Raw genomic sequence first — 27,425 nt, forward strand, 5'->3', positions numbered from 1 at the left:
CTGACAGGTATGACGTAGAAAGCTGCCTTGCACAGCACGTACTGTACGTCAATGCGGTAGTGAACGAAAAGAAAGAACACACAGGTTGGAAAAAAGGGCTGGGGATCCTCAAGCCCGTTTACAAAACTGACTCCTACCGGGCCCCTGTGCATTTTAGGAAAGCCCGAGGCCGCTGACCATAATGGGGAACGCAGAGAGCGGCTGCGGAGGTGGTAGCGGTGACGAGGACGATGTCGAAACAGAGAGCCCTGGGTTCGCGGAAGGCAGTCCGGCCTCTGCGGCCACGGGCGTCGGCGTTGGAAGTGGTGGAGGCTCCGGTTCTGGAAGAAGCGGAAGAGGATCGAATAATCCTCCAGTGCCGGGCTGCGGACCACCCACCCCCGGAGTCCTTTTAGAGCAAGTCAAACTGAGAGAAGCGGCGGCCCGCATTAGCGACTCTGGGGTCGCTATTCCGGAGTCGGTACTGGCCGGGAATGAGGGCGTTCTGGTGCGATGGCTCGAGGATCGGCTAAGCCGGGGAGAGGAGTCGGTGAATGTGGAACAATTTTGTGAGATGCTCGAGAGCAGAGACGCTCCGCGAGATGAGTGCGAAGAGGTACAATATGTGTCATCGTGCAAAATAATGTTGTTAGCCGGCCCTGTGGCTAGATGAGTGGATTGGTAGTTGAGTGGATTGGAATCAACAGATATTGTGTAACCACAAACTGTCTTGCTTACCCCAGTGAAAAACCAGTCATTGGAATAGGAGAATGGCAGACAGTGTTTGACAGTGTATGATAGTGTTTTGCTTAAAATGTATTGCACCATGTGAGACCCATCTACTTGACTACAGTCTGGTCAGATAGGTGTAGTTCATTCTTTTAGGTGTTTTGCTGCTTCTGATCAGATTGAAGGAAAAATATCTTATGCCATGTGCTGTCAGTTGCATAACTCACCCTTGTGCTTGTTAGTAATACTATTATGGTTTCAAACCTGGGTCTTTTCCACACTAACAGCATGTCGCTTAGTGGTTTTTCATGTTAAGTCACGCGTAGATAACTAGGTCCTCTGTAATGAATGACCACGTTAGCTTGCCTTTATCTCTGACAGAGGTTTCAGGACATTGTGTGGACAGGCCTGCTGTAAGTGGAATTCCATAGCTTTTGAATGGAATCCTAACTCACAGTGGAATCGACAATAAGCGCTACCTGTCAAATGTGTCCACTTCATGTGAAAAGAACAGCTTAGGCCTAGGTTAGACACAAAAAAAACTGAAAATAGGAATATCATAACAAATGCCGACTCTCCAGCACATGCAGATATATTTGAAATCATTGTATTGATTCTACACCTATTATTTTTGGTCAGTTAAATCCAGATAGGCACATAATGGCAAAGGTGTTGATGACATTATACACTGTATAGATATTTTATGTGATACACCATCACCCAAGTCTCTAGGTTTTTGGGTAGCCAGTGGACTATAAGTAAGTGTCTTTTTTTCTCTTCTGTGCCCTCTCCCAGGCCTTTGGACAGTTTGATGCAGAAGGAGATGGAGTTGTGGATGTGGAGAACATGTTGATGGCTCTGAAGAACTCCAACGGGGCCAATCTACAAGGAGAATTGAGTCATGTGATTAGACAACTCCAAGCATGCACCCTTACCCCAGGTAGGAAAAACAGATCTGTTCTTGAGGAGATCATTTACAGGGGATTAATCATGGAGTTGTGAGGTGTATTGTATTCCAAAGCATGATGGTTCTAACGTTTTTCCCCCTCATCTCTTTTCAGGATTTGTTGACATATTCTCCAAGTCCAAAGACCGGTTAGGGGCACATGCCTCAAAGATCCTGAAATTTCTACATCGGAACCGTATTCCAAGCAGTGCCATCCCTTTCCCTGTTTTAGAGGGCTACAACAGTATCTGCACTATGAGGTCCACTGTTGTACAGGACTTCCTTGAGTTCCTTCTACAGAAGGAGAAAGGTAAATGCAGAAAAGAAGCTGGGTTTGACCATCATCATATCCAGCCTTCTGGCAGCATTCACAGGATGATAGACATTGTTACATTTCTTTTGTTCACATAGCACTAATGGGTGGTCCTATTCAAAATAATTCACATTTGCTGTTTTGCCTCTGTGGCAAATTCATTTGGCCTCATTCCTACTTCTTCTCAGACTTAGACATCCAGTACAGAGCAGAGTTGACCTGTGACCCTGAGGTGGACAAAGTGAAGGTGGTCACACAGTGCTACAGTTTCATAGAAGCTTCATCCAATGCTGTAGACATCTACAAGATGACCAACGGAGAGACTGTGTCTTTCTGGCAGTCAGACGGGAGTGCACGATCCCATTGGATAAGGCAAGAGTGATCTACATCTAGATCTAGTGCACCATGGATGGTTTCTGCTTCAGTAGTTGACATCTTCATTATTCTTTCAAGTGTCTTTTTTGAAGTGCCATGTTTTATTGTAATTGTGCCCCCCAGGCTGAAGATGAAACCTGACGTGGTGCTGAGGCGCCTGGCCATCGCTGTGGCCTCTAACGACCACAGTTACATGCCCCAACTGGTGTCGGTGGCTGTAGGAAAGAATCGGCGCTCCCTGCAGGAGATCAGGGACGTACGCATCCCCAGCAACGTTACAGGCTACGTAGCCCTCCTGGAGAACGCCAACATCACACACCCCTGTAAGTCACTGTCTATCTGAACCTCACTGTCCACTACGCCAGTAGCAGAGAGAGCAGGCTGATTCCCTGGTCTAGGCTCTGCTGAAGTCTCAATTCTTTCAGGAAGTTTAATGTATGATCAAAAGGTTCTACACATCATTAGTGTGCTAATCCTTTGGTTCCTCTAGACATCCAGATCAATATCAAGCGGTGCCTGAGTGACGGTTGTGACACGCGGATCCACGGGCTGAAGACCCTGGGTTACCAGATCACCAAGAGCAAAGAGGTATCTGTGTCTGACGCCTCAGCTATTTGGTACCTATCTCTCCTCACATCCCTGGTCACCGCCTCCATGGAGACCAACCCCGTCCTGGCACAGACCGTCCTCCAGAGCACACAGTGGGTCCAGTTTAATTTCACACATATGAAGGAATCTTATGTTATGCTTATGAAGGGGTCTTATGTCATGCTTTTGAAACTGTAATGTTTCCCTTTTGTCACTGTAATTGAGTGTTTTGACTTCTTAGTTTTAGCAATGAGCATACCTTGTTTTCTCTGTAGGAAAGCCTTACAGCACATGCCACCACTGTCCTTAACACCGTCGTCCACTGAATTCCCAAAGTTCTTCTCTATGAACATCCTGGAGGAAGTGGATGGATTTCTCCTCAGGATAGCAGAGTAAGGAAAACCTGCTACTATAACATCAGTGCACTGACTGACATCATGCTGATTTCATTACCTCAACATGATCACACTGACTCTAGCAGTCTGACATTAGCATTTTGATAATGTGATGGTGTGACAATACAGTATCTTGTCAGTGTCACTGTGTGACAGTAGACTCTCTCTCTCTCACACACACACACACACACACACACACACACACATAACATAACATAGCATACACAATATCGCTCCCTCTTTGTCAATATCTCTCTCCTTCATACTATATTCATTCATACAATATTTCACCTTCACTATGTCTCTCTCTCCTGCCCTGCTATAGCTGTTGTGTGACCCCTGATGCTGAGCTGACCCTGCTGGCCTTTGCCCTGGCGAGGGGTAGTGTGGCCAAAGTGCTCCAGTCCTTGTCAGGCATTAGTGAGCATCTGGAGGCCGAGTACAGAGCCTCCTCCCTTATCTCTGCTATGTCCTCTGTCAGACTCCGCCTGCTTTACCGGAACGGTAGCCTCAATCCCATTTACCTCATATACCTTTTAAGAAAAGCATGCACAGCATAAAAACAAACATGATTGGTTTACTTTCTCCTGAAGTGTTTCTGAAGTGTGTTGTGTGCTGTGCCCTGGTCCAGGGAAGCCCCTCCAGCTGCACCTGCAGGCCTGTGATGTTAAGGGAAAGGAGGAGAAGTCAGGACCAGAGAACATGCTGACAGAACCTGCCACTGGCGATGGTACAGGGACAACCCTTCTTTGTCTAACCTTACTGGGAACACACCTGTTTAAATGGGGATGTCTGTTTTTTTAACCAAAGTTTAGTTATTATAATGTTTGTATTAGTCTTTGAGGCTCAGTACGTGTGATTATGCTTTGGTAAAACACCAACCAGTACAGATCAAATGTTCTTTTTTGCGCTGCAGGATTTCTCACGGAAAGTGGCAAGAAGAAAGCAAGTGTGATTCTGTCCACAGAAGACCAGAGCAACTTCCAGGTCACACAGATGAAGATCAAAGTGAGTGTCTGTCTCTTCATCACTGTTCGTTGTGCACTTTTACACTGTTTACAGCCATGCGACTCCTGGATCTTTGGCCTTCACAACGGTGTATTTTCTCATTTTTGAGTCATTCCCTTTTTGTTTTTACTCCCTCCACTTTTCTATGTGCTATATTAGGTACGTAAAGGAGCCATTGGAGCAAAGTGTGGTCTGGTGTTTGCCTACAATGAAGGAGACACCTTTGATGCAGATAAGCACTTCAAGAGGTTTAAAAAGTACGACTCATGGGACTTCAAGGACTACAAGGAATTTGTACAAGACAAGTAAGGACTTTCATTGAGCAATACCTGTACTTCATCATTCATCTTGTTTGTGTTCTGTCTGTTCACTCTAACTCCATGTCAGTGTTTTCATTGGCGTAACTAGTTGTCCGTACAGTCAGTTCTCCATGTTGCTGTGTGTTGAGTAACCTCTGTCAGCGTGGTATGAGGTCCATGTGACTTGTCCATGGGAATGAGTGACACCGCATATACTATCATTTGACTCTGCAGTATGAGGATTCCAACGCAGGTGGAGGACGAGCCCATTGGCTGGTTTGAGCTTGAGGATGACTGGAATGACGTGGAGATCAAACTGCAGCAGTGTCGCGTTGCAAAGGTACATGCTACTATCTCTCCAGTTTGGAGTGGCTCTCACTATGTTTTGCCCATTCTGTCACATCTGAAGTTTCTCTCTCTTACCCTTCCTCTGTCTCTCAGTCAGCCACTCTCCCATTATTCATTTTCTCAGATATTATTTCACCTCTCTCTCAACTCCTCAGCCCTTTTCCTCTCTTCCCATCACACAAGTCTAGAGTACATGCAAACATCACACAATGTAACGCCATCATTGATGGCATCCTACAGAAATCATCAAATATGACTGTTTTCTGTTGATGCATGCAAATATATCTACAGCCTAAATGTGAATAGTCCCCAGCCCTCAACATTCTTTTAAGACTAATGAGGGCATTGGTGCTATAATGGTGAAAACTGAATAGTGGTCCTCTGTATCTGTCTCTATGTGCAGTTCCTGATGGTGAAGTTCCTGTGTGCCAGGCAGGACTCTGCCGAGCGTCTGGGGGTCCAGTCTCTCTGCTTCAGCGGGTACCTGTGCCCAGGGGCTGAGAGGCTGGGCGACCTGGATGACCTGAGTCCTCAGGGAGAGGGCTCAGAGGGTGACACAGTCACAGGCCTCACCCTGCTCAACAAGACCCTCTTCTTCATCCAACAACTCACACGAGACATGGTAACCAGTCAAATCACAGCTCCAATTTGTCAAGACATGAGTCTCTTCTGAAAAGGCATGCAGTAAGCTAAATGCTTAATATAATAGTTGCTCTGATACTGAGGCAATTTGAAATATCTGGATAAAGGCACTTATCTCCCCCTAATTCTGTAGGATGTGTCCCTGTTCAAGCAGAAGTTTCTATTGGACTTCTGTGGCCTCAACCTGACCCTGTTCTGGAACTTCTACAATAAACTCAAGGAGATGTGAGTATAGTCACAACTGTTCTAAATGCCTGGCTGCCTGCCGGAGTCCCCATTACCCATTCTACCCTGTCACAGCTGGCATGACCTTGACCATAATGGCTTTTGACCACTCTGTCTTTGTGGGGGGAGTGGTATGACAGTATGTATTATTATGATGTATGACAGAATATGGTTTAACCACAGTTTCCCTGTCTGCTCAGTGAGGGAGAGGAGGTGATGAAGAGCAGAGTGATGCTGCTCCAGCTGTTGCAGAACTGTTTCACTGTGCTGCCCAGCCCGCTGGAGGGCAGGGGCCTAGAGGAAGCAGAGGAGGAGGGGGCTTCAGCATCAGCATCAGTGTCTCCATCCACATCCACATCCACATCCAGCAGCACTGAGGCAGACTCTGTCAGGGCTGTGTGGGAGCTCTACACACACCTCTGCCATAGTAAGGGCCTTCTCACTTCATACATTCGTTTGAAACACCAATCATCAGGTTTAGAGAAAGTGGGTAGCTTGACACTGTGTCAAATCCCCCTCTTTAGCCAGAGAAGTTTGCAGCATGATTGATGTTCAGTTGCTTTTCTAGAGCAATCAAATATCAGATTAAAGTGGATAGTAGTAGAGAGATCCCTTTTCCCAATTGAGGTGGTTGAAGTTGAGATTGTGTGTTGTTGTGTTGAGCAGTAGTGGACAGTCCTGAGGGTGAGGCCTCTGTGGATAAAGCTCTGAGGAGAGAGGCAGTTAAAGCTATTCTCAACGGAGCAGCCGTCTTCTTCCCTGACAAACACAGCAGGAGGGACAAACTCTTCCACATGATGGTGAGACATGTACTGTTCCAATCTCATTCTCATAGAAATCTCATTCTCATAGAAACTGCACAGCTTCTGTTGGTTGTTTTGTAAAAAAAAAAATGTTTTATTGTTTCAGAAAAATATCACAGAGGAGGATCAGCCAGAGTCAGTGAAGCTGACATTTGAATCTCTGTGTAATTACTTTAGGTAAAGCATATGCATGCACAGCATATTTAACAGAACACAAGGCTTTGAAAGTGTTTTAGAGCTTAGTTGTCCCCTCCCTCTGCCCTACAGTGACCAGGACCCCAGTGGTCTTCTCCTGCTCCCACCCAAAGGAGCCCCTGCAGACTTTGACATCAGCCCCATCCTGAGTGTCATGGAGACCCTGCTCCTGGTGGCCACTCGGGAGGTAAGTCCTCCTTCACTCACTTCAACGCCCACTCTTTTTTTGTTCATTCACACTGATGCATGTCTCTCTCTCTCTCTCTCTCTCTCAGTGTGAGGTGATGATGGTGGATGCAAGTGGGGGGGCCAGTCGTATGGTGCTGCTGTCTCTGTTCTGGGCTCTGCAGGGCAGTCTGTTCTCCTGGTGCTATCTGCAGCTCAAAGCAGGAGCCACCACCACTGCTGCAGACCTGGCCAGAGACATCCTCCTCAAGTGTAAGAGTCACCAACACACCTGGCTTTAATGCCCTTTGTACAGACTCTTCTCTATGACTCTACAGGGGTAGAAGTCACCATAAAGTCATCAACAGGTCTAAAGAGCATAGCACAGATTGATAAGGAGCATTCCTGAATGACGAAGCATGCATGGTTAATGTAGAGTGGACCAGTGAATTAATTACATTGTATGATGTTAAAGGGCATCAGTAAGTGAATGAGACTATAGGGATTCATTGTGAGTATAAAGAGTGTACTTCTCCTCTCTTCCTCTAGATGTGGACCAATTCCTGGGCAGCACCAAGGCTGTGCTTGGCTCTCTGCTGGAGAGATACAGCGGGGCTGAGATCACCGACAAACTGAGCGCATCCATCCTGGCTATGGCCACCAGACAGCTGGTACACTCACTGCTATAACCTAGTGCTGAACTAGCATGCTATACTGTTCACATTGACCCAGTTACTGTTAATGCAAACTGCGAATGCTAACCCTGTCCTCTGTTAGATGATCTTCCTGTTGGAGCTGTGCTCCCTCGACATCCCCCACTGTGTGCTGCTCAAGAGCTTCTCCTCCCTGGTGGAGCTGCTCAAACACCTGTCCAGCGACACAGGAGACATCTTCTCTAAGGTCAGTCTATCATCTTGGACAATGACTGGGTGACTTCATGAAGGACTGTATGGCATGATCTGTAGAACTCTACTACTTTGTGGGGCTGTCTGAATGATTATGTAAGACTGTGTATGAGGAAGAATAATATGTATGGCCAGTATAAACCTGTTGTGTGATGTGTTCCTGGCAGGTGGACTTGGAGAGCTGCCAGCAGCCCCAGCAGCCAGTGGTCCTGAGGACGTGGAACATGGAGTCTCCTCACAACTATGAGAACAGTCGCCATGAGACCACCATCTTCGCCTGCCCAGGGGCCACCTCCTTCGAGGTGGAGTTTGACGAACGCTGTGAAACTGAGAAGAGGTGAGAAGTTAACATTCACACCATTCTGCTCATGTAACCAAGGAGAACTCTTGAGATATCCTGTCTTGTTCAACTGAAGACTACACACTATATTTATTACCTCCCAATGCTCTCTCCTACAGATGGAAGTGAGTAGCATAAACTGAATCCAAATTCTTCTTAATGCATGCCTGTCATTTTCAAAATGTCTTTCTCTAGTCTATTATAGGAGTTGTTTAAATTGCAAGTGACTTATGGACCTCTCTTTTGAATGCTGACAGATACGACTACCTAGAGTTCACAGATGCTAGAGGTGGGAAGGTCCGATATGACATGAAGGTTGGGACAGAGAAGTGGCCAAAGGTAGGATACTGTGGTAACCTAAGGCGTATCTCTGTATAACTGACACACAGGGCAAGCTTTTACCAGAACCCTCAGTAGATAAACAAAGAAGGGCTCTGTCTTCACTGCCTCCGCTCTTGTCTTTGGTAATGACAGTTCCCTGCTGTGTTTTTGCTCCACAGAAGGTGACCTTTGAGGCGGGGCCTCAGCTGCAGTTCCTGTTCCACTCTGACAGCAGTAACAACGAGTGGGGTTATAAGTTCACAGTGACGGCCCACGGCCTGCCTGACATTACCGTGTCCTGGATGTCTGACCTGCAGCTCCTGGTAGCCCGCCTCATGGGGCGCCTGGCCTCCAGAACCATGGCCCTCAAATCCCCCCATGGTGAGAGATCGACAGAGGAGGACACCTTTGGTATCCCATATACTTAGGCCTGAACCCAATACATGTTGTACAAGCGCCTTCCTCAGTTTGTGGTTTTTGATAATGTGGTGTGGAATTTCAGAGATCCGGAGTGTGAAGGAGCTCCCTGTCGGGAAGATGGCCCATGTCCTGTCCTCCCCTCTGTGGAAACCTGTGTTCAGACATGGGCTGTGTTGTTCACCAGGAGACAAGGACACTGCTCAAACCAGCACCAACACAGAACAGGTATGGTCTACACTATATTTACTGAGCCAGAAAGATTTCAATGTTTTTATCCCTCTCTCTAAGTTTCACAAATGCCTGCTTCTCATATCTAAGTGCTAATCCATGAATGCCAAACTCTGTTTCACTATTCCCCGCTTCTGTGCAGTGTTCTGATGCTCTCTCTTACTCTGTAACTCAGGTGAAGGCATCCCAAGCAGATTATGAATTTGTCAGCTTCCTGGGGGAATTTGCCCACTGGGACCCATCCCAGGATCCTTTGGACAGCCGAACAGAGCTGATGAGAACTCTCATGTTGGCCTGCAAGAAACATCCAATCAGGAACGAGATAGTAGGAGGGTCAAAGGTTGACCAGGCTGTGAATGCCATCTGGGCAGCCATGGTTTACCACACACCAGGCTTACACCATGGCCTCAGGACCTATGGTAATGCCAGCATATATACAGTATATCAGAAATCAAAGGTCAAAAATGACATGCCTGGCATTGAGTTTGGATGGTTAATTATCTTGCATGACCCAGTTTGCTTGTACATTATCCGCTCTAACACCTCTCTCCATCTTTTGTATGAGTAGTGAGCCAAGGGGGACAGTCTTGTCTGAGTGAAGACTTAGTGCAGGTGTACTCACTGGCAGAGGGCATCAAAACATGGATGGTGAGTGCTTTTCAAACTTTTTTAATTCATCTTCTGCACAACCTATGGCCACGATAGACATGGTGAGGGAACTTTGTTTTGTGTTTTTCCAGTTGGAGATGAAGCAGCGATATCTGGTGGGCAAAATGAATGTTTCTGAGGAGAAGGAGGAGGGCCATGGTGAAGTAACCATGGAGTCTCTGGGTGAGCACTGGAACCCAACTGAAGTCTTGGCCTCTGACTTTAGCTTTTAGGGAATGTCCTGAGGAATAATATAGGCATATATATAGGTGAATATTTAATAGGTAAATATGTGTTCCACTCTCATTTTCCTCCTGTAGCTGAGGTCTGCATTGGGAAAAGCCTCCTGTTGTTCAGATTCACTCCCAGTGGAGCATCTCGTCTGGACAGTGACCCCTCCAAGGCAGCAGAAGGCAGCACTGCTCTGCTTCTCCGATCTGGCTCCATATCGGAGGGGGACTTCCAGCCCAGTCTGTCTTTGGTGGCCCAGGGCCAGGCAACAGGGTCGGAGGTGGGCAGTGAGGCTGGGGCTGTAGGCCCAAGGCAGGGCCACCCTCCCAGGGTCCAATCCCAGGGCTTGCCAGCCTCTGAAGCAGGGCCTGGTCTCAGCAGCCAGGGCCACAGGGGCTCCACAGAGAGCCTGTCCTCCCAGCCAGGGGAGCCTGCCTCCCCCTCCACCTTCGCCCGTAAGGCCCCCTTCAGCCGGGGCTGCCTGCGCCTGCTCTCCTACCGCTCTGTGGATGAGCCCCGAGCAGCGCCCAACATTAAAGAGCGCTTCCCTCTACTCAAACACATCCTCAACTTCATGAAGGACCAGTCTCTCACAACAGCTAGGTTTGCCAGGCAGTCAATCTTCCATTCACACACAGCCTCACACTGAACATTCTGGCTTTACCTCAGCCCCTCTCACTTTATTGGCCAATCCTGATAATTATGTTTCATTGTTTTGCTTTTTTAGCAGTGAAGTTCAATGTATTATCTAATCTTGTTCTTGTGTGTCTGTATTTCTATGTTTGCCTCTGCAGTGTGCTACAGACCCTGTCTCTGAACAAAGCCCAGGCTCTGAGCGTGTGCAAGGTCCTAGAGACGGTGCAACAGTGTTTACTCTCCCTGGGGAAACCTCACCTCTTCCAGGCCCCCTGCATTCTGTTCTTACAGGAGCTGCTGGCTTGCCAGAAAGATTTCACCAGGTACGATAACACAAAGTAACTTGATTTTTATATTTGTATATCAAAGGAAACTGATTTGTATGATATGACAAGCCATTGTGTATTATAATGATATAATGATCATAATCTAATCTCACTCCATGTTCCCACACAGACGCTCATTCAGGTTATCCTTTGTGTTTTGTCCTCAGTTATTTCTTCCAGTTGTCTGGCAGCGGGCAGGAGCTGAGAGACGAGGTGCGGCGCTCCTACCATCGCCTGGTTCTCATGCTGGTGGAGGCCGTTCAGGGCTTCAACAGCCTCAACGAGAAGTAAGAGGCCATTCTCTTATTCTATGAAAAATGTCTTCAGTAACAACTTGTTTGTGTGTACGCTTTGTTAAGTAGGCATTCGTATCTACAGGTACTTACCACTTAACATATTTTAAGGCACATAACCATCAACCTTTTACTCCTCATGTCTCCCCAGGGTCCTGTTGCCTGCCCTGTCCTGTGTGCAGACATGCCTGTTGCATCTACTGGACATGAGCTGGGAGGTGCAGGATCTACCCCTATTCCTACAGATCAAACTGCCTGACCTCCTGCTCACCATGTCCCAGGAGAACATCAGTGTACATGACATCGCCATCAGGTACTGAGGGAGAATGAAATGGCACCACCTAGTGGAGTGAAAGAGCTGTTCAGTATATTCACTGTGGGAGTGTTTACTGGAACAGTGTACTGTAGTTTTAACCCTTTTAACCTGTTTTTATCCAGGTCTGTCTCATTTTTCAAGACAGACCTGGTCTAAGACGGCTGCCAAGGAAAACGATATTTCAGACAATTCACAAACAAGCCTTGAGCCTTGCATGTAATCACCCTTCACTAGACATTAGTGACGTTTATGGACACAGTAATAATCACCTTCGATCTTCTCCCCAGTCAGTGGACGGAGGAGGATGAGATTGCAGACTACAAGAAGAACCGTGACTGGATGGATGAGTGTGTAGATGGAATTTTTGAGAAGTGGTACGACAAGATTGACGAGGAGGGCTCCATGGAGGACCGGAGAAAGGTAGAGTACGCTCAGAGTGTTGGAATGCAAACTTTCAATCTCTCACTGACATCAGTACATGATCCGCATGAAAGATTAGTAGAAGATTTGATATTGAAGATAAGAAGTTATGAACATATCTCAAATTCATCTCTGTCAACATGAGCATGAGCCTCTCAGTTTTAGGCCAACAAAAACACCTGACAACACCTTTATGTAGTCTTAGTTAGCCATGCTGCAGTGTGTGTAAATATTTGAAGGCAGTTGAGACACTAAAAGAACCAGGATCTTCTCAGTGTGCTTGACGGCTTGTGGTTTAAAGCAAACATTTACTCACTATGCTTTAATATCAATCACATAATCTCTAATAGTTTATGGCCACATTTAATGAAGGAAATGAAAGATACATTTGTTAAGTAATAGACAGTGTACACATGCATGGCTTATGATCCTGGAAAGGGTTCTCTGAGAACACAGAAAGACAGAACGTCCATTATATCAGTTCTTCATTGTTATTCCTGTCCTGTTCACAGATGCACATGTTCATTGCGCGCTACTGTGATCTGCTGAACGTGGTGATCTCCTGTGACGGCTGTGGGAGGATGGCCCCCTGGCACCGCTACCGCTGCCTGCAGTGCATGGACATGGACCTGTGCAAGACCTGCTTCCTCAGTGAGACCACTTATACATACACACTGCCTATTGGCTCCTTACCTGCCATACAGTCACTTACAGCTGTGTGGATACCCTGCTCAAATGTCCTATTTAGCCTTCAATGCAGCAACATCAAAGCAGTTACTCTTTTTTTTGTAACGGTGATGAGATGAAGCATTATGATAGTCATGTGCCTATGCCTGTGTGTTTAACCCTGTGTATCTGTGTGCCACCCCAGGTGGTGCCAAGCCTGAGGGCCACGAGGATGACCATGAGATGGTGAACATGGAGTATGCCTGTGACCACTGCCAGGGCCTCATTGTGGGCAGCAGGATCAACTGTAATGTGTGCGAAGACTTTGACCTATGCTTTGGTTGCTACAACGCCAAGAAATACCCTGACAGGTAAGATACAACAAGGTCATTCATGTTAAATCAATGGACAAAAGAGGATCCACCACTCAGTCTGAAATGGTTTCTGTAGTTAGAAACAGATAAGACAAGTATTCCTGCATTCCATTATGTTGTAGAAATACAATTTGTTTTGTTGTATTTTCCCTATATGGTACTCCAGTCACCTCCCTACCCATCGGATAACAGTCTACCCCATGGTGACCATCCGCATCAGTGACCGCCACCGGCTGATCCAGCCCTACATCCATAACTACTCGTGGCTGCTGTTTGCTGCACTGGCCCTGTACACCTCGGACCTGAGCAGTGAGAGGCAGCAGGAGGGAGAACCCCTAGAGCTGGACACCCTGGCCCAGTCCTCCGCCCTGCAGACCCGCTGCTCCCAGCTTATCACAGAGTGCCTGCTCAAGGGCCAGACTGGCAAAGGTAGCTCTCACAGCTTCCTCTGCACTGTCTTTGGGTGGTTTAGCTCAAGTCAAGATGAATCTATTGGTAAGAGTAGAGTAGTGGTTCAAACTGAGAGATTGAAGATGTGTCTTGACACACATTGTCACTGCTTCTCTGCAGGTCTGAGGTCCTCTGCTCTCCTGTCCGTGCTGTGTTCTAATGAGTCAGCTTCAGAGAGTGAGCTGTGCCCTGCCTCCCAGGAGTCCTCCCAGGAGCTCAGTAGCACCACAGACACCTCCTCTTTACCTGGGAGCACCGCTGCCATCTGTTCCCCACCACCCCTTAGGGACAGGGTGAGCCACTACACCCAGCACACAAGACTTTGCTCCTTTCACTTCCACAGATCCTATGAAATGTTATTGATTACCAACCAACCAACACTGACTACTGCTATGTTTTGCTTTCTCTCTCCATTAGAGCAAAGCCCAGGGGAAAGAGAAGGAGAATGAGGTGGAGTCACCCCCTGCAGTCCCAGAGGTGTCCACCCCCTCAGAGAGGGTCGAGGGGAAGAATATGTTGGTGACCCAGGATACCCTGGACTCTTCCAGCCTCAGCCAGACCACCTCTGTGTCCAGTGAGGGCACCCTTTCTCCTGTGGTCAGAGGTGGTGGAGGTGAGAGGAGAATCACTTTAGTTAGGAATGTAAATTTAGTCATTTGGTACTTTTATTATCCTTCTATGTTGGTAATGTCACCTCAGCCACCCACCTGCTTGAATCATGTCTGTATCATCATGAACATTGTCTCTGACTGTTGAGCCTAGTCAGGAAAAGAGGTAGCTAACCATTGCCTGTATCCCATCCCCCAACCCCAGAGTCTGGCACAGAGACCATCACCTCCACAGCGTCTGAGAGTGTAGACATCATAAAGGAGCGAGATGAGAAGATGGCCAAGGTCCCCCTTCAAGAACACGTGTTTGCAGAGTGCTCCAGAGAGAGGATTCTGGGATTGCTGGCAGCCATGCTGCCTCCAGCCAAACCAGTAAGATGATCACACAGGATAGAAGAATTAGTTAAATTTGAGGCTTTGGAGTCCATACTGAGTCTATGCAGGGTGCCTCTGAATCAATGCACATTCTTTGATATTGAAGCTTTAGAACTCAGCCCCTACTGACCTTGTCATTCTTGTCTCCAGGGCACCACCCTGTCTCTGTCCAGCCTGAGCCCCATCCTGCCCCAGCTCTTCAGGGTGGTCATCTCCAACGCAGGCTGTCTGAATGAGACCTACCACCTGACCCTGGGCTTGCTGGGTCAACTGCTGCTGAGGATCCCCCCTGCAGAGGCGGACGCCGCTGTCACCGAGGCCCTGGCCGACAAGTACGAGCTCCTGACCCAGGGACAGGGCGCCGCCGCTGACACACAGGGCTGGAAGACCACCCAGCTACTCTTCAGCCTGGGAGCTGTTTGCCTGGACAGGTAAACTAGAGGGAGATCTGATACTGTTACAGGACATCTAAATATGACTGTGTTTAGTTTCAAGCGTTTTTACTTGAGCTTTTAACAACCATTATAAAGTTGATGATACTTATATATCATATATTTTTTCTTTTTCCTTCTGTGTTGTAGCCGTATTGGACTCGACTGGGCATGCTCGGTGGCAGACATCCTGCGCAGTCTAAACGCCTGTCTTCAGTGGAATGTGGTCATTGCTGCCTTCACTGACCACTGTGTCCAGCAGCTACCACACACACTAAAACGCACCAACTTGTTCACCCTGCTGGTGCTGGTGGGCTTCCCTGAGGTACCGTAAGCTGCTGTTTTTGACTGCTTCTACCACAGGGCTTTATGGGTATTTCGGGACCACTAGATTGCGTAGACTCTAACAGTTGGAGCTTATGTCCCATAGTGTAGCGCTATCCAAACTCACCCAGTCTATCTCCCCTCTGTGTCTATCTCAGGTGCTGTGCATGGGCACCCAATCAGTGTTCATAGACAATGCCAATGAGCAACACCACATGATCCTGCTCAAGCACTTTACTGAGAAGAACCACGCCGCCGTGGTGGATGTCAAGACCCGCAAGAGAAAGACAGGTGAGAGAAGAGCCAGAAAGCCTTCCCTTCTGAATGATTCATACCTTGAGACAGAATCTTCTATATCTCATTATATAACCTACAAGCTGAGAACTTCAGTGAGGCTGTATTAACCCTTGCATGCTACCCTCTACAGTGAAGGACTACCAGCTGATCCAGCCCCAGGACTCCAGTGCTGCCGGCCCCCCAGGGCAGGGGGAGGACCAAGGCCAGAGTCCCCCCCAGGCCCAGCTCAGCCGTTACCTCAGCAACTTCACCTCCATAATCAGCCACCTGCTGCAGAGCAACCTGGACAGCAGTGCCTCAGATGCTGTGGAGGCTACCTGGGTCTTGTCCCTGGCCCTCAAGGGCCTCTACAACACCCTCAAGGTACCTGAATATGTCACCACTTATTATCTTCACTTAGCTAGTATTTTCTGTACCATACCATCCCAGCGGACTTGTGCTGTGTGTTTTCCCCTGTGCACACTATTCACTGAACGTCCAGTTTGTTTTGTATTTTGTATATGCTCTGTTGGGCTGTGAGGTAGAGACGGTATGTATTTCCCTCTGTTGTCTCTGTAGAAGCATGGTGTGGAGGAGGCCCAGGAGGCCATCCAGGCATCAGGTCTGACCAAGCTCCTGGTGAGGAAGTGCAGTAAAGGGACAGGCTTCAGTAAGCTGTGGCTGCTGAGGGACCTGGAGATCCTCTCCATTATGCTCTACTCCTCCAAGAGGGAGATTCACTCCATGGCCCAGGACGGAGAGAGGGAGGAGAGGGAGCAGGACAAGGAGCATGACTCTGACCACTCCAGCTGCTGTGCCGACGACCCCGACCCCAACCGCCCCGACCCCCTGGAGGGGCTGGACGAGGAGACCAAGATCTGCTTCCAGATTACCCATGATGCCTTAAATGCCCCTCTGCACATCCTGAGGGCCATGTACGAGCTGCAGATGAAGAGGACTGACTCCTTCTTCCTGGAGGTGCAGAAGAGGTGAGAATCAAGTCCAGTCATCATAAACCAAAACTTTAAGTTAGAGGACCTTTCATAAAACATATCTCTCAGAAAACGTCAATGTATCGCATAGTCATGCACATTCCTGATTAATGTGATGTGTGAAACTACAGATTTGATGGAGACGTGATCAAAACAGACGAGACGATCCGTACGCTGGCCCAGAAGTGGCAGCCCACCAAGCGGCCTCGCTCTGAGGAGAGAAGCACCAAGGCCGTGGACACAGACATGATCGTAGTGCCCTGTGTGGTGAGCTGCTCTCTAGGCTTCTTTAGACTGTTTCTATTTAGCAAATGATTCATCCATTGCAGGGTCATGACATGACATTGAAATATAAACAGTCTCTGATTGATACGAGAAATGTTTAAAGCCTATTGGAGAATTACGGTCAGACTTCAGTCTCTCTCTAAGTTGTTGTATTAACCAGGCTCTCCCTCCTCCTCCGCCAGTCCAAGCCCAGCCACTGTGAGAAGGCCACGGAGGAGACCAATGTGGTGACTCAGAAGCTCATCACCAACACAGAGAGTGACTTGCAGCTCAGCTACGCCAAGCAGCGCCGCACCAAGAGCTCCGCACTGCTGCACAAGGAGCTGGACGCGCGCAGCAACAAGGCAGTGCGCCAGTACTTGGTGAAGGTCAACCAGGCCATCGCCACCTTGTATGCCCGCCATGTCCTGGCCTCTCTGCTGGCCGACTGGCCCCAGGGGGCGCCGCTGAGCGAGGAGGCTCTGGAGCTGAGCGGAGCCTCCCACATGGCCTACATCCTGGACATGCTCATGCAGTTGGAGGAGAGGCCACTCTGGGAGAGGGTGAGTTTTGTGTGTGTGTGTGTGTGTGTGTGTGTGTGTGTGTTTGTGTGTGTGTGTGTGTGTGTGTGTGTGTGTGTGTGTGTGTGTGTGTGTGTCTGTGTCTGTGTCTGTGTGTCTGTTTGTGTTGACATAACAGTGAGTAACTGAGCTCCTGCTTGACATCTCTCAGATCCTTCAGAAGGTGCTGAAGGGCTGCAGCCAGAGCATGCTGGGTAGTCTGTCTCTGACGGGGTGTCAGTTCATGGAGGAGCCTGGGATGGCCGTGCAGGTCCGAGAGTCCAAACACCCCTACGACAATAACACCAGCTTTGAGGTAGGTGCCACACTTGACATTGCTCAGGTCCTAGTACAATATTTGAATATGATGTGTGTTGGAGTACTATTTTGTCCTTTTTGATGTTCTGATAATTACTCATTTGCACTGTAGTTGACCGACTGTTTTGAGAGTGTGGTTTTAAAGTCGGTCTAATTCTAGGACAAGGTACACATCCCTGGGGCCATCTACCTGTCAGTGAAGTTTGACTCTCGCTGTTACACTGAGGAGGGCTGTGATGAGCTCATCATGGCCAGCAGCAGTGACTTCCTGCAGGACCTACACAACTTCAGTGGCTCCCCGCAGAAATGGACCGACTTTGAGATACCTGGTGAGGGTCTTAAACTAGAATTAGAACGATTCTACAATATGTGTGCTGAACACGTGTATTGACTGATGTGTTGTGTGTTTTCTCAGGGGACACCCTGCACTACAGGTTCATCTCAGACATGAGCAACACAGAGTGGGGCTACAAGTTCACTGTCACTGGAGGCCACAGGGGGCGCTTCCAGACAGGTATGTTTGTCTGTCTGTCTGTACACACACACACACACACACACACACTGCTGAGAGAGAGTGAGACTGATGACCAGAGTGGGCAGGGGATAGCGGCAGCTGTGGACCTGTCACATATAGTTTGAGTTTTCTAATGGGAAGCTAATTCAGTGGGAGCTACTCATGGGCTTTCTGATCTTGGAGGGAAATAAAAAGTATCCTTAGATACCACAGTGTCTCCACAGTTGTCTCCTTTCATGTTCAAAGTCTACATCACTGGAAACACTTTCACATCCACTCTGTTGTAGAAATTCAGCTCCCCCTGAATAGTGTGTGAGCGTGTGCTAACCCTGAAAACATGCAGAATATTTGTCTCAGTCCTCCTCCCTCTTGGTCCCCCTAAAACAGGTTTTGAGATCCTGAAACAAATGTTGGCCGACGACCAAGTGCTCAGCCACCTCCCTTTGGCCGACATCTGGGAGTGGCAGGTGGGTGTGGCTTGTCGTCAAACAGGGAACCAGCGGCTGAAGGCCATCCACCTGCTGCTTCGTCTGCTGCAGTGTCAGTCACAGAGGTATAGCTCCGCCCCTGTCCAAGTCCCTGTAACACACACACACACACACACACACACACACACACACACACACACATACCTACCTCTCACACCTCATTCTGTCAGCACTAGCTCTGTGCTTTCAGGACTGCAGGCGCTACCTGGCCTAGTTTAGTATAAGGGCCTAAAGTAACGGCCTGGATTCACACTCACAGGCACATAAATCTTAGCATCTCTGTATAGCACAAGCTCAACATATGCTACAGCTGGGCAAAAGAATTGTGGTCTTATTTAGACTCTGACCTTTTTAAACCTATTAATTTGGAATTTGAGCCACTAACAGTCTATTACCAAGGCTTTCCTCATATGATACAGAACACATTAGTACCACTGGTTTTTGTGTGTCCAGAGCTACAGGAATCCACATCCACACAGGTTTTGCATAAAGAACTCCAGAGGAGCCTAATGTCCTGATAGTTGCCATGGAGATGGGGTCACATATCTGTTTGGGTATTTGCATATTTTCCATGCCACTGGCTCTGTATGACCATGGTGACATCACTCTGACTGAATAGACAATGTCAAATGGTGGGAAGAGAGCTGGACATTATAGTCAGTTCAGATTTGACTGGACAAGAGGGGTGGGCACTTAACCAAATAAACGTTCTCTACTGTGTGTGTGTGTGTGTGTGTGTGTGTGTGTGTGTGTGTGTGTGTGTGTGTGTGTGTGTGTGTGTGTGTGTCTGTGTCTGTGTCTGTGTCTGTGTAGGGGTTGTGAGCTGACCCTGCTCAGGCCTCTGTGGCAGCTCTTCACGTCCATGGAGAGTGGTCTGAGTCAGGACCCCACCAGTATCACTGTGCTGCTGCCCCTCCACAGAGCCCTCACTGAGCTCTTCTTCATCGCCGAGGCCAGGGCCATGGTGAGTCATACATGCACAACCCTCCTAGAAACAGCTCAGAGACTCCATTGCTTCTGCTATAATGCAGTTATAGAACATATAGAACAAGGGTAAAAGGTGGTTAGGATTCACACATCCTTTGACAGTATGGGCTTCTCATTACTGCAGAACCAGTTACCCATTCATGGTTTGTGCCAGTCATTAGATGTGTTAATGTGTTTAAAATGTCTGTTAGTCAGTGGTAGTCTGAGTTGTGAATGTGGACCGGCTGTGTAGTGAAGGTTAATACGCTGCCAGCTCAGTCCTGACGTGCGTGCGTGCGTGCGTGCGTACGTGCGTGCGTGCGTGCATGCAGGCCTGCCATCTGTCTGGCAGCACAGCACAGCACTGGCACACACAACTGTTATCTTTTGGGCTTGATGGTAGAGAGAGAGAAAGAGGACCTGCCCACCTGCAACCTCCAGTGGGTGGCCAGCTGCTTTTTACCCTGTCTTGAATTATTAATTAAGAAAAGGCTAAAGGAGTGTATGTGTGCAGTCAGCCAAAGAAAAAATGCTTTAAAGACTAGGACAATATCTGATATCAATCTTTGGCCAGGCTCAAGCTTACTATGATGGAAGTGGCCTCTGCAAGTAGCCTCTGCTCACTAAATGCCTTTTTAGAACCTTTAATCTTATTTTTCAACTACTACTAACTAACTACTTTTTTTAAAGCGTGCATTACTTACAGTGAGCCGAGCCTGGCCAGAGGCAGCTGTAATTGTTAAATAACAAAGATATGCAAAACAATTCAAAACAATCTTAATAGTCCTACTGTACATCAATGTCAACAGCTGGGAAAAAACTGTTACAAGTCTAAAAATAGTGAACGATTCCTTTTAAGTTCCTTTCCATACAGTAGGCAAATATGACTGACTAAAGTTAAGATAGAGCATAGAGCCTGGGCAGTCGTAGACTACAAAGGTTATACTCCCTCTCCAGACTGGATGGGCCACAGGCTGCTACTCCAACAGTTAAATTACATCTGTTGACTTGTCATTGAGATGGATTTCCACCACTGGCTTTAGGGCAGATGGGGGAAATGAGTTTTACTTTGTCTCTGTGCTGCTCGCTGGATCTTTAGAGGAGGCAGTGAGACTCTGTGTGAGTAGTGTGTAACAGTTGACCACCAGGGGGCAGTAGTAGTTCTCACCAACTCGCAGACACAGGATATCATAGGGATGGGGTGGCCTGAGATGGCCTCCAGACACACAAACACACCACACACGCACAAGCACACACCCGCAGGCACAAACTGGCACAAACTCAGGGCAGTGTGCAAGCTAGAACATGCAGAGGTTCCTTTCTGGTGAATTACAGTGACACATCTAGTTATCGTCTCCTGTATCATCCCACAGGACAGGACTTGTCTATTACCACTACCCTCACAAACATATATACCCTCACAAACATCCAAACAGGACTTGTCTATTACCACTACCCTCACAAACATCCAAACAGGACTTGTCTATTACCACTACCCTCACAAACATATATACCCTCACAAACAAATATACCCTCACAAACATATATACCCTCACAAACATATATACCCTCACAAACATCCAAACAGGACTTGTCTATTACCACTACCCTCACAAACATCCACACAGGACTTGTCTATTACCACTACCCTCACAAACGTATATACCCTCACAAACATATATACCCTCACAAACATCCAAACAGGACTTGTCTATTACCACTACCCTCACAAACATATATACCCTCACAAACATATATAATCTCACAAACATCCAAACAGGACTTGTCTATTACCACTACCCTCACAAACATATATACCCTCACAAACATATATACCCTCACAAACATCCAAACAGGACTTGTCTATTACCACTACCCTCACAAACATATATACCCTCACAAACATATATACCCTCACAAACATCCAAACAGGACTTGTCTATTACCACTACCCTCACAAACATATATACCCTCACAAACATATATACCCTCACAAACATCCAAACAGGACTTGTCTATTACCACTACCCTCACAAACATATATACCCTCACAAACATATATAATCTCACAAACATCCAAACAGGACTTGTCTATTACCACTACCCTCACAAACATATATACCCTCACAAACATATATACCCTCACAAACATATATACCCTCACAAACATCCACACAGGACTTGTCTATTACCACTACCCTCACAAACATATATACCCTCACAAACATCCACACAGGACTTGTCTATTACCACTACCCTCACAAACATCCAAACATTTGCTGCAAAGCCTTAACGCTGAGTCACCCTCTCTCTTACTGGAGAGTGGAGAGAGGAGGAGCATAGCAGCGGCATGTATGGCAGTGCCACACATTCTGCACACATCGCTGTGTGAAAAGAGGTGCTGACATCCTTGGGATTTTAAGTGACACTGGCACTCATGAACTGTGATTCCCAGCTGACTGTCTTTGCCACAGCCACAACATGGCACATGTTGGCACTGCAATGCCTCAGACAGCAACCAATAGAACAGCAGTTATTGAGACAGAGGATAGAGTAAAATACGTGTGGCAACACAAACCCATCAATGGAGGATTCTGCCGTTGCAAACATGTCAGAAACAGTTTGAATAATTAATTAAGAAAAGGCTAAAGGAGTGTGTGTGTGCAGTCAGCCAAAAAAATATGCTTTAAAGACTAGGACAATATCTTATCAACCTTTGGCCAGGCTCAAGCTTACTGTGATGGAAGTGAACAGGCAAGAAGCGTTAGCGTAGAGTTGTTCAACAGGAAATTGTGTCATTTTGAAAAATTCTGTCTATGAACCCGCCCCTGTCACATTCTGACTATTGTTTGATGTGAAACTGTTACGCTCTCATCGGCACAGGATGTGGTCCATCCTTTTATATTTCAAAAGAAAACAGTCAATTGTGTTTGCATGCAGCCAATCCTCCAGTTTTACTGAACTCAATGGAATCTGGGTTACAGACAAACTGCAGCATCTGCATCATAATGACAGGGACTAAATTTAAAAGTACCTCATGATCTGTCACACTTTATAACATTACACACACACACACACACACACACACACACACATACACACACACACACACACACACCATGTGATGCAGATGTCCATTTCCAGGCAAATATGATGAGTGGTTCACAGTGATTTGATGTACGAGCTAGCTTACTGTAATGTGAGGACATGTAGACATGCAGCCTAGTTCACATTTACATGTTGTCAATGATGCAAACATGTTTGACAGGTCAACCAGCAGACAAATGAGCTGCCATGTTCTTAGTGGTTAATGCAGTCACTTCTGCAGGTTCCAAATCCCTTTGAATGTGCATGAGCGTATTGAAGAAAGATGTTAATGTAGACTTCACATCCTCAGGAAGTGACTCTTTTTAAAGCCATTTACATCATCAAAGGGCTCATTTATATTAGCCTATATCTCCTGAAATATACATGTCATGGAATGTCATGCACTGTCAACTGTACAAATTGTCCAAGGATGTTCCTTGGCATAAACAGACAAGAGTAGAGAGGAATGAATGGAGGAATAAAGGTCTGGACTGTGTCTTTTACGCCATGAAAGCTCAATTTAGCTAGTCATGGCCCATTGTGTTCTATTTAGTCTTATCTATGTTCTCAAACTCCCTAGAGTTACAGAGAAGGGGCTGAGAAGGGGCTCTGGTGGAAGCGCTCTTTGATTTGTTTGAAATTCAGAGGTTTTTTCCTTCATTCCACTGTAAGCTCTTACTCAGTTTAGAGAGATGGAGAACAGAAGCAAGAATGGTCAGTAAGCCTCACAGTTCACTATGAATGTACATCTCAAGAGTTTCTTGACTAGTTGTACTCAAATTGCAATGACAATTTAGCACTTTGTGACTCACGTCAATAGTTGAGAACCTATGGCTTGTTCACCTTAGCCCAGGGAATGGTTGTGTCATCCAACCCATTTATTTGTCTTTGTTTTCCAGGAGCAAGGCATTCTCCAGGAGTACCTGCTGGCCCTCACCACCAACGAGCAGCTCCTGAACCGCACAGCCCTGGTAAGAGACCTTCCACTGTTCCCAATATCCCTACCCATGTAGAGAAGGTCATTATACACAAATTTTAGGTCAATGTAGAAAGTGACTTTCACTTGTCCTTGGATGAGAATTGTATTAGCTGGGGTCGCCTTTTCAACATTTTGACAGTATAGATAATTGCTTGTGCCAGAATCATAAATTAAAATCCTTGCCCATCACTCACAACCTTCGGTTGTGCACATATCTGAAGTTATGGTTTTGGCCTTAAATCATCTTTAAATGTCTCAGAAGAGTAATTCTTAGACAAGATTTTGTCATATAGTATAACATATATTAGCATACTCAGTGACCTGGATGGTTATCTAGATGCCTTTCGTGTGTGGGCTAAAACGTGTAGATAAACCCGATATGCTGAATACTCCATGCTAAATAGATTGTGTTCCCATTTGTCCATGAAAAGTCCCTAAATGTGTATAGTGTTCAGTTGTTGTGATTCAGCTGGTCCCCATCTCTTCTAATGGTGAATCATAAAGCTACTGACACACAGCAGATCCCTCACCCCCCTGTGCGATGTGTGTGGGCTGCGCTCTCTATTAATGTATTTGGTAATTACCGGCCATTATCAGGCGCGGCTGAGCGAACATCATCTCCGCTGTGGGCCCTAGCGGAGGGGCAAGGGGACAGGAGCTTGGGGGAGAAGTTAGGGAGATGGACGCCAGGGCTGAGGGAGAGAACTGGGGGTGGGAGGCAGTATTAAAATGCTAATGTTAGAGGAGGGTTTTCCTGAGGAGGGGTGTCAGTTTTCCTGATGGAAGAGATGTACAGATCAGCTATGTAGAGGAAGCACCTCTCTTTAACATTCGGGACAATATAAAGGACAGTACACATTGTCAGTATGTTTTGGTGTTGACATGAAAAACTGATTGATCTTGCCCAAGATTTGATGTAACTCCTCTCTTCTTGCTCAACTCCTCCTCCCTTGTGCTATCTCTCTCTCACTCACTTATTCATTCACTCACTTTTCTCTCTTTCTTATTGTGTAGGCTCTGAAGAATATCGCTGCCATCAGCCTGGCCATCAATTACCCCAATAAATCCACCAAGCTGCTCAACGTGTCCCCCTGAGAGAGAGAGACAGACAGAGGAAGAGTGGAGGAGAAAGAGTGAGAGGGAGTGATTTGGAGGAGGGACATTCTCTGTCAGCCAGCTCTGAGAGAGGGATGAAGGGGACAGAGAGAAAGAGAGAAATGCCCTCTGAATGTCTTCCTGCTAAAGCAGTTTGTATAAGGGACCCCTTCCCTACTTGTTATCCTCTCCATATCGTATTACTGGTTTTACAGACAGGGCTTCAACAGCATTCACTTCATCACAATCCTTCTGCCTTAGGTGAATCAAATGTATCAGCTTGTGCATTTCTAAACAGGACAATATCAGTGTGTCTTTTTTGGGGGGGGATCTGTTTTACTTGAAGATGCTGCAGCCCCAGTGCTCAAGTTGATGAGGTGTGCCAAATTTGCCACCTTTCTGGAGGGGGGGGGGGGGGTTATTTTCTGTTCTTTTATTTTTTTTAAAACAAAAGCCACCTTAGGTTAGACAATCGATCATAGTGAAAGCAGGTCACCTTGCCTACTTCCCTGTCTCTCGGTGGACATGTAGAGCAGCCTAAAAATACAGGAGAACACTCTCATTAGTCACCATAGAGACAGAGCTCTGACCTAACACTTCATTGAGCCTTCTCCACATCCTCCTCCTCCTCATTCTCTCTGTGTAGAAGAAAGGTGGATTTGGCCCATCCAGTGTGGTCTGTATCCCACCAGAGCCTTCACTGAGGGGGTCGTTTGGGTTTACTCTACAAACAATCAATATCATATTTGACCTTAGTACATTGACACAGCCTATATATGCATATGTTCACATGGTATCTGTAAACTGCTACAGTGCATGGATGGACATGGTACAGTACCAACGGTTAGCAGGAAAACAGTCACTGTCTGCTACACTACTATTGGCTATGATGACACAAGTCACATGTTTCACCACTTTAGAGTTGTCTGCATGACAGTGGCTACTCTATGTACTGTAGGAGGGAGGGTATATCTTCAGATATAATCTAGGTTATAAGGAAGCACCTCGGGACAGGTTTTATCCTGTCATATTTGTTCAGAGCTGTGTGAGGACTGGGATCAGGGGTATGATATGAAGGCTATTGTACAGCACATACACTGTATCTTGTTGCTAGTTTAGGCACCTCACTATTAAATAGTGAGCATTACCTCAACCACTCAGAACATGGATATTTGTTATGCCAGATTGAGATATTGTGTGAGTGTGTTTAATTTGCAGTGACATGATTAGCTGTCATCAGAGAGGTGTGAGCTTTCTTGAGTGTGATTGGATCTCATCAGAAACACTTAAACATGTATGTTTCATCACATTAGAGAGATTCAGATTTTAGTTTAGTTTTTTTGAATTTTTATTTGTATTGATTGATTTGATAATTTTTTCAACGTCCTGATCAAGTAGACTAAGCAAAGAGAGCCCTTTTTAAAGCAGCTTCCTAGAGATTGGATTGATGCTCATATTACGGTATTAAGAATGGTGATGGGGATTGCAATATTCAGAATTCTATTTTTGTTAAAGTTTTATGTGTGGCATTGAGTAGGAAAGATGATAATTTATGCCAAAGAAACCCCTTGTCAAAAACAAGAAATGTGTCTATCACTCTTCCAGAGGTCCTTATGGGGTCTTGCTGTGTTATCATATAGCTGCCCTGTGTGGAAATAGGGGAAATTAAATCAAGTTACGAAATGTGTTTTTTTATTTAGGAGGTCTTATACCTGGATTAAAGTTAGAGAGGCTGGGTGCTAGCTGATGATGCAGGCATTTTGGGTCTCCAGTGCTTTTGTTTACACGAGCGTCAGCCATGATGGGCGTCAGAGCGTCTCTGGGTGGGTCCTAAAACATGGCAGCCACATGTGCGTCTCTCTCCCAGAGAATCCAGTTCAACAGCACCTCACGTATCTACAATGTGCCTACGGTTAAAAATGAAGCAATCATAATTTAACTCTCATATCATTGTAAAAGTCTTCATCAATTATATTTTTAAAGAGAAATATATTGTTTAATTTGAGCTTTTTCTATCTTTTTACTTTCAAGGTTTTTTTTGGTTTCTTTCATTGTTGATGATGTTTGTTATTTGAAACTGACTTAGGTTTGAATGTACATAGCTGTGAATATTGTTAATTGCACATAGTAATAATGCAGGAAAAAAGAGAAAAGTCTTTCATATCAACCCCCTTACGAATAAGAATTATAATATATTGTATTGGTCTCTGAAGGTTAGACACTTTGATTCTTTTGATTTGTATGCGTGGCACATTGGAGAAAAGGAGAAAAAAATGTACTGCTTTGGTTTAATTGTGATCGGTTTTTAATTAAAACACAATTTTGATGCATGGGTGTGTTTGTCTCTTTCTTGTCATCATTAGGGGTTTAATGAGCAACTTTAAAATATGTCCAAGACTTGTTGGATCTCTCTTAGTCTACTCTACTATAGACTTGGTGTCCCTCATAGATTAATTTAAATTCATTATTTATTTTTTCAGTCATTTAAAAAAAGTTTTTGAATAGTCAATTTGAAAATACTGGTATTTTCTATCTCATTGAAACCATGGTGGGTTGTACATGTG

At 46.3% G+C, this 27,425-nt stretch overlaps 1 protein-coding gene across 1 annotated transcript; it reads left to right on the forward strand.

The window, feature by feature from the left end:
- Positions 1 to 91: 91 nt before the first annotated feature.
- On the forward strand, positions 92 to 27,191 carry zzef1 (zinc finger, ZZ-type with EF hand domain 1). The gene is made up of 53 exons (XM_083665058.1): positions 92 to 595; positions 1,504 to 1,648; positions 1,770 to 1,964; positions 2,156 to 2,345; positions 2,466 to 2,665; positions 2,833 to 3,043; positions 3,206 to 3,322; positions 3,651 to 3,829; positions 3,957 to 4,055; positions 4,242 to 4,333; positions 4,493 to 4,638; positions 4,867 to 4,972; positions 5,384 to 5,602; positions 5,756 to 5,847; positions 6,048 to 6,274; positions 6,514 to 6,647; positions 6,757 to 6,827; positions 6,918 to 7,032; positions 7,121 to 7,283; positions 7,560 to 7,681; positions 7,788 to 7,910; positions 8,083 to 8,252; positions 8,513 to 8,594; positions 8,756 to 8,957; positions 9,079 to 9,221; positions 9,400 to 9,643; positions 9,793 to 9,872; positions 9,965 to 10,055; positions 10,193 to 10,706; positions 10,898 to 11,062; positions 11,233 to 11,352; positions 11,510 to 11,671; positions 11,962 to 12,094; positions 12,607 to 12,745; positions 12,966 to 13,131; positions 13,301 to 13,563; positions 13,705 to 13,877; positions 14,002 to 14,197; positions 14,398 to 14,564; positions 14,718 to 14,998; positions 15,149 to 15,323; positions 15,481 to 15,613; positions 15,750 to 15,982; positions 16,178 to 16,587; positions 16,722 to 16,857; positions 17,058 to 17,417; positions 17,587 to 17,730; positions 17,893 to 18,061; positions 18,148 to 18,246; positions 18,634 to 18,799; positions 19,548 to 19,698; positions 23,687 to 23,758; positions 24,781 to 27,191. Exons 1-53 carry the CDS (start codon positions 182 to 184, stop codon positions 24,859 to 24,861), a joined length of 9,180 nt encoding a protein of 3,059 aa, XP_083521184.1. The 5' UTR covers positions 92 to 181; the 3' UTR covers positions 24,862 to 27,191.
- Positions 27,192 to 27,425: the final 234 nt, after the last annotated feature.

Source organism: Argentina silus (assembly GCF_951799395.1).
Source record: "Argentina silus genome assembly, chromosome: 2".
NCBI classification, from domain to species: domain Eukaryota; kingdom Metazoa; phylum Chordata; class Actinopteri; order Argentiniformes; family Argentinidae; genus Argentina; species Argentina silus.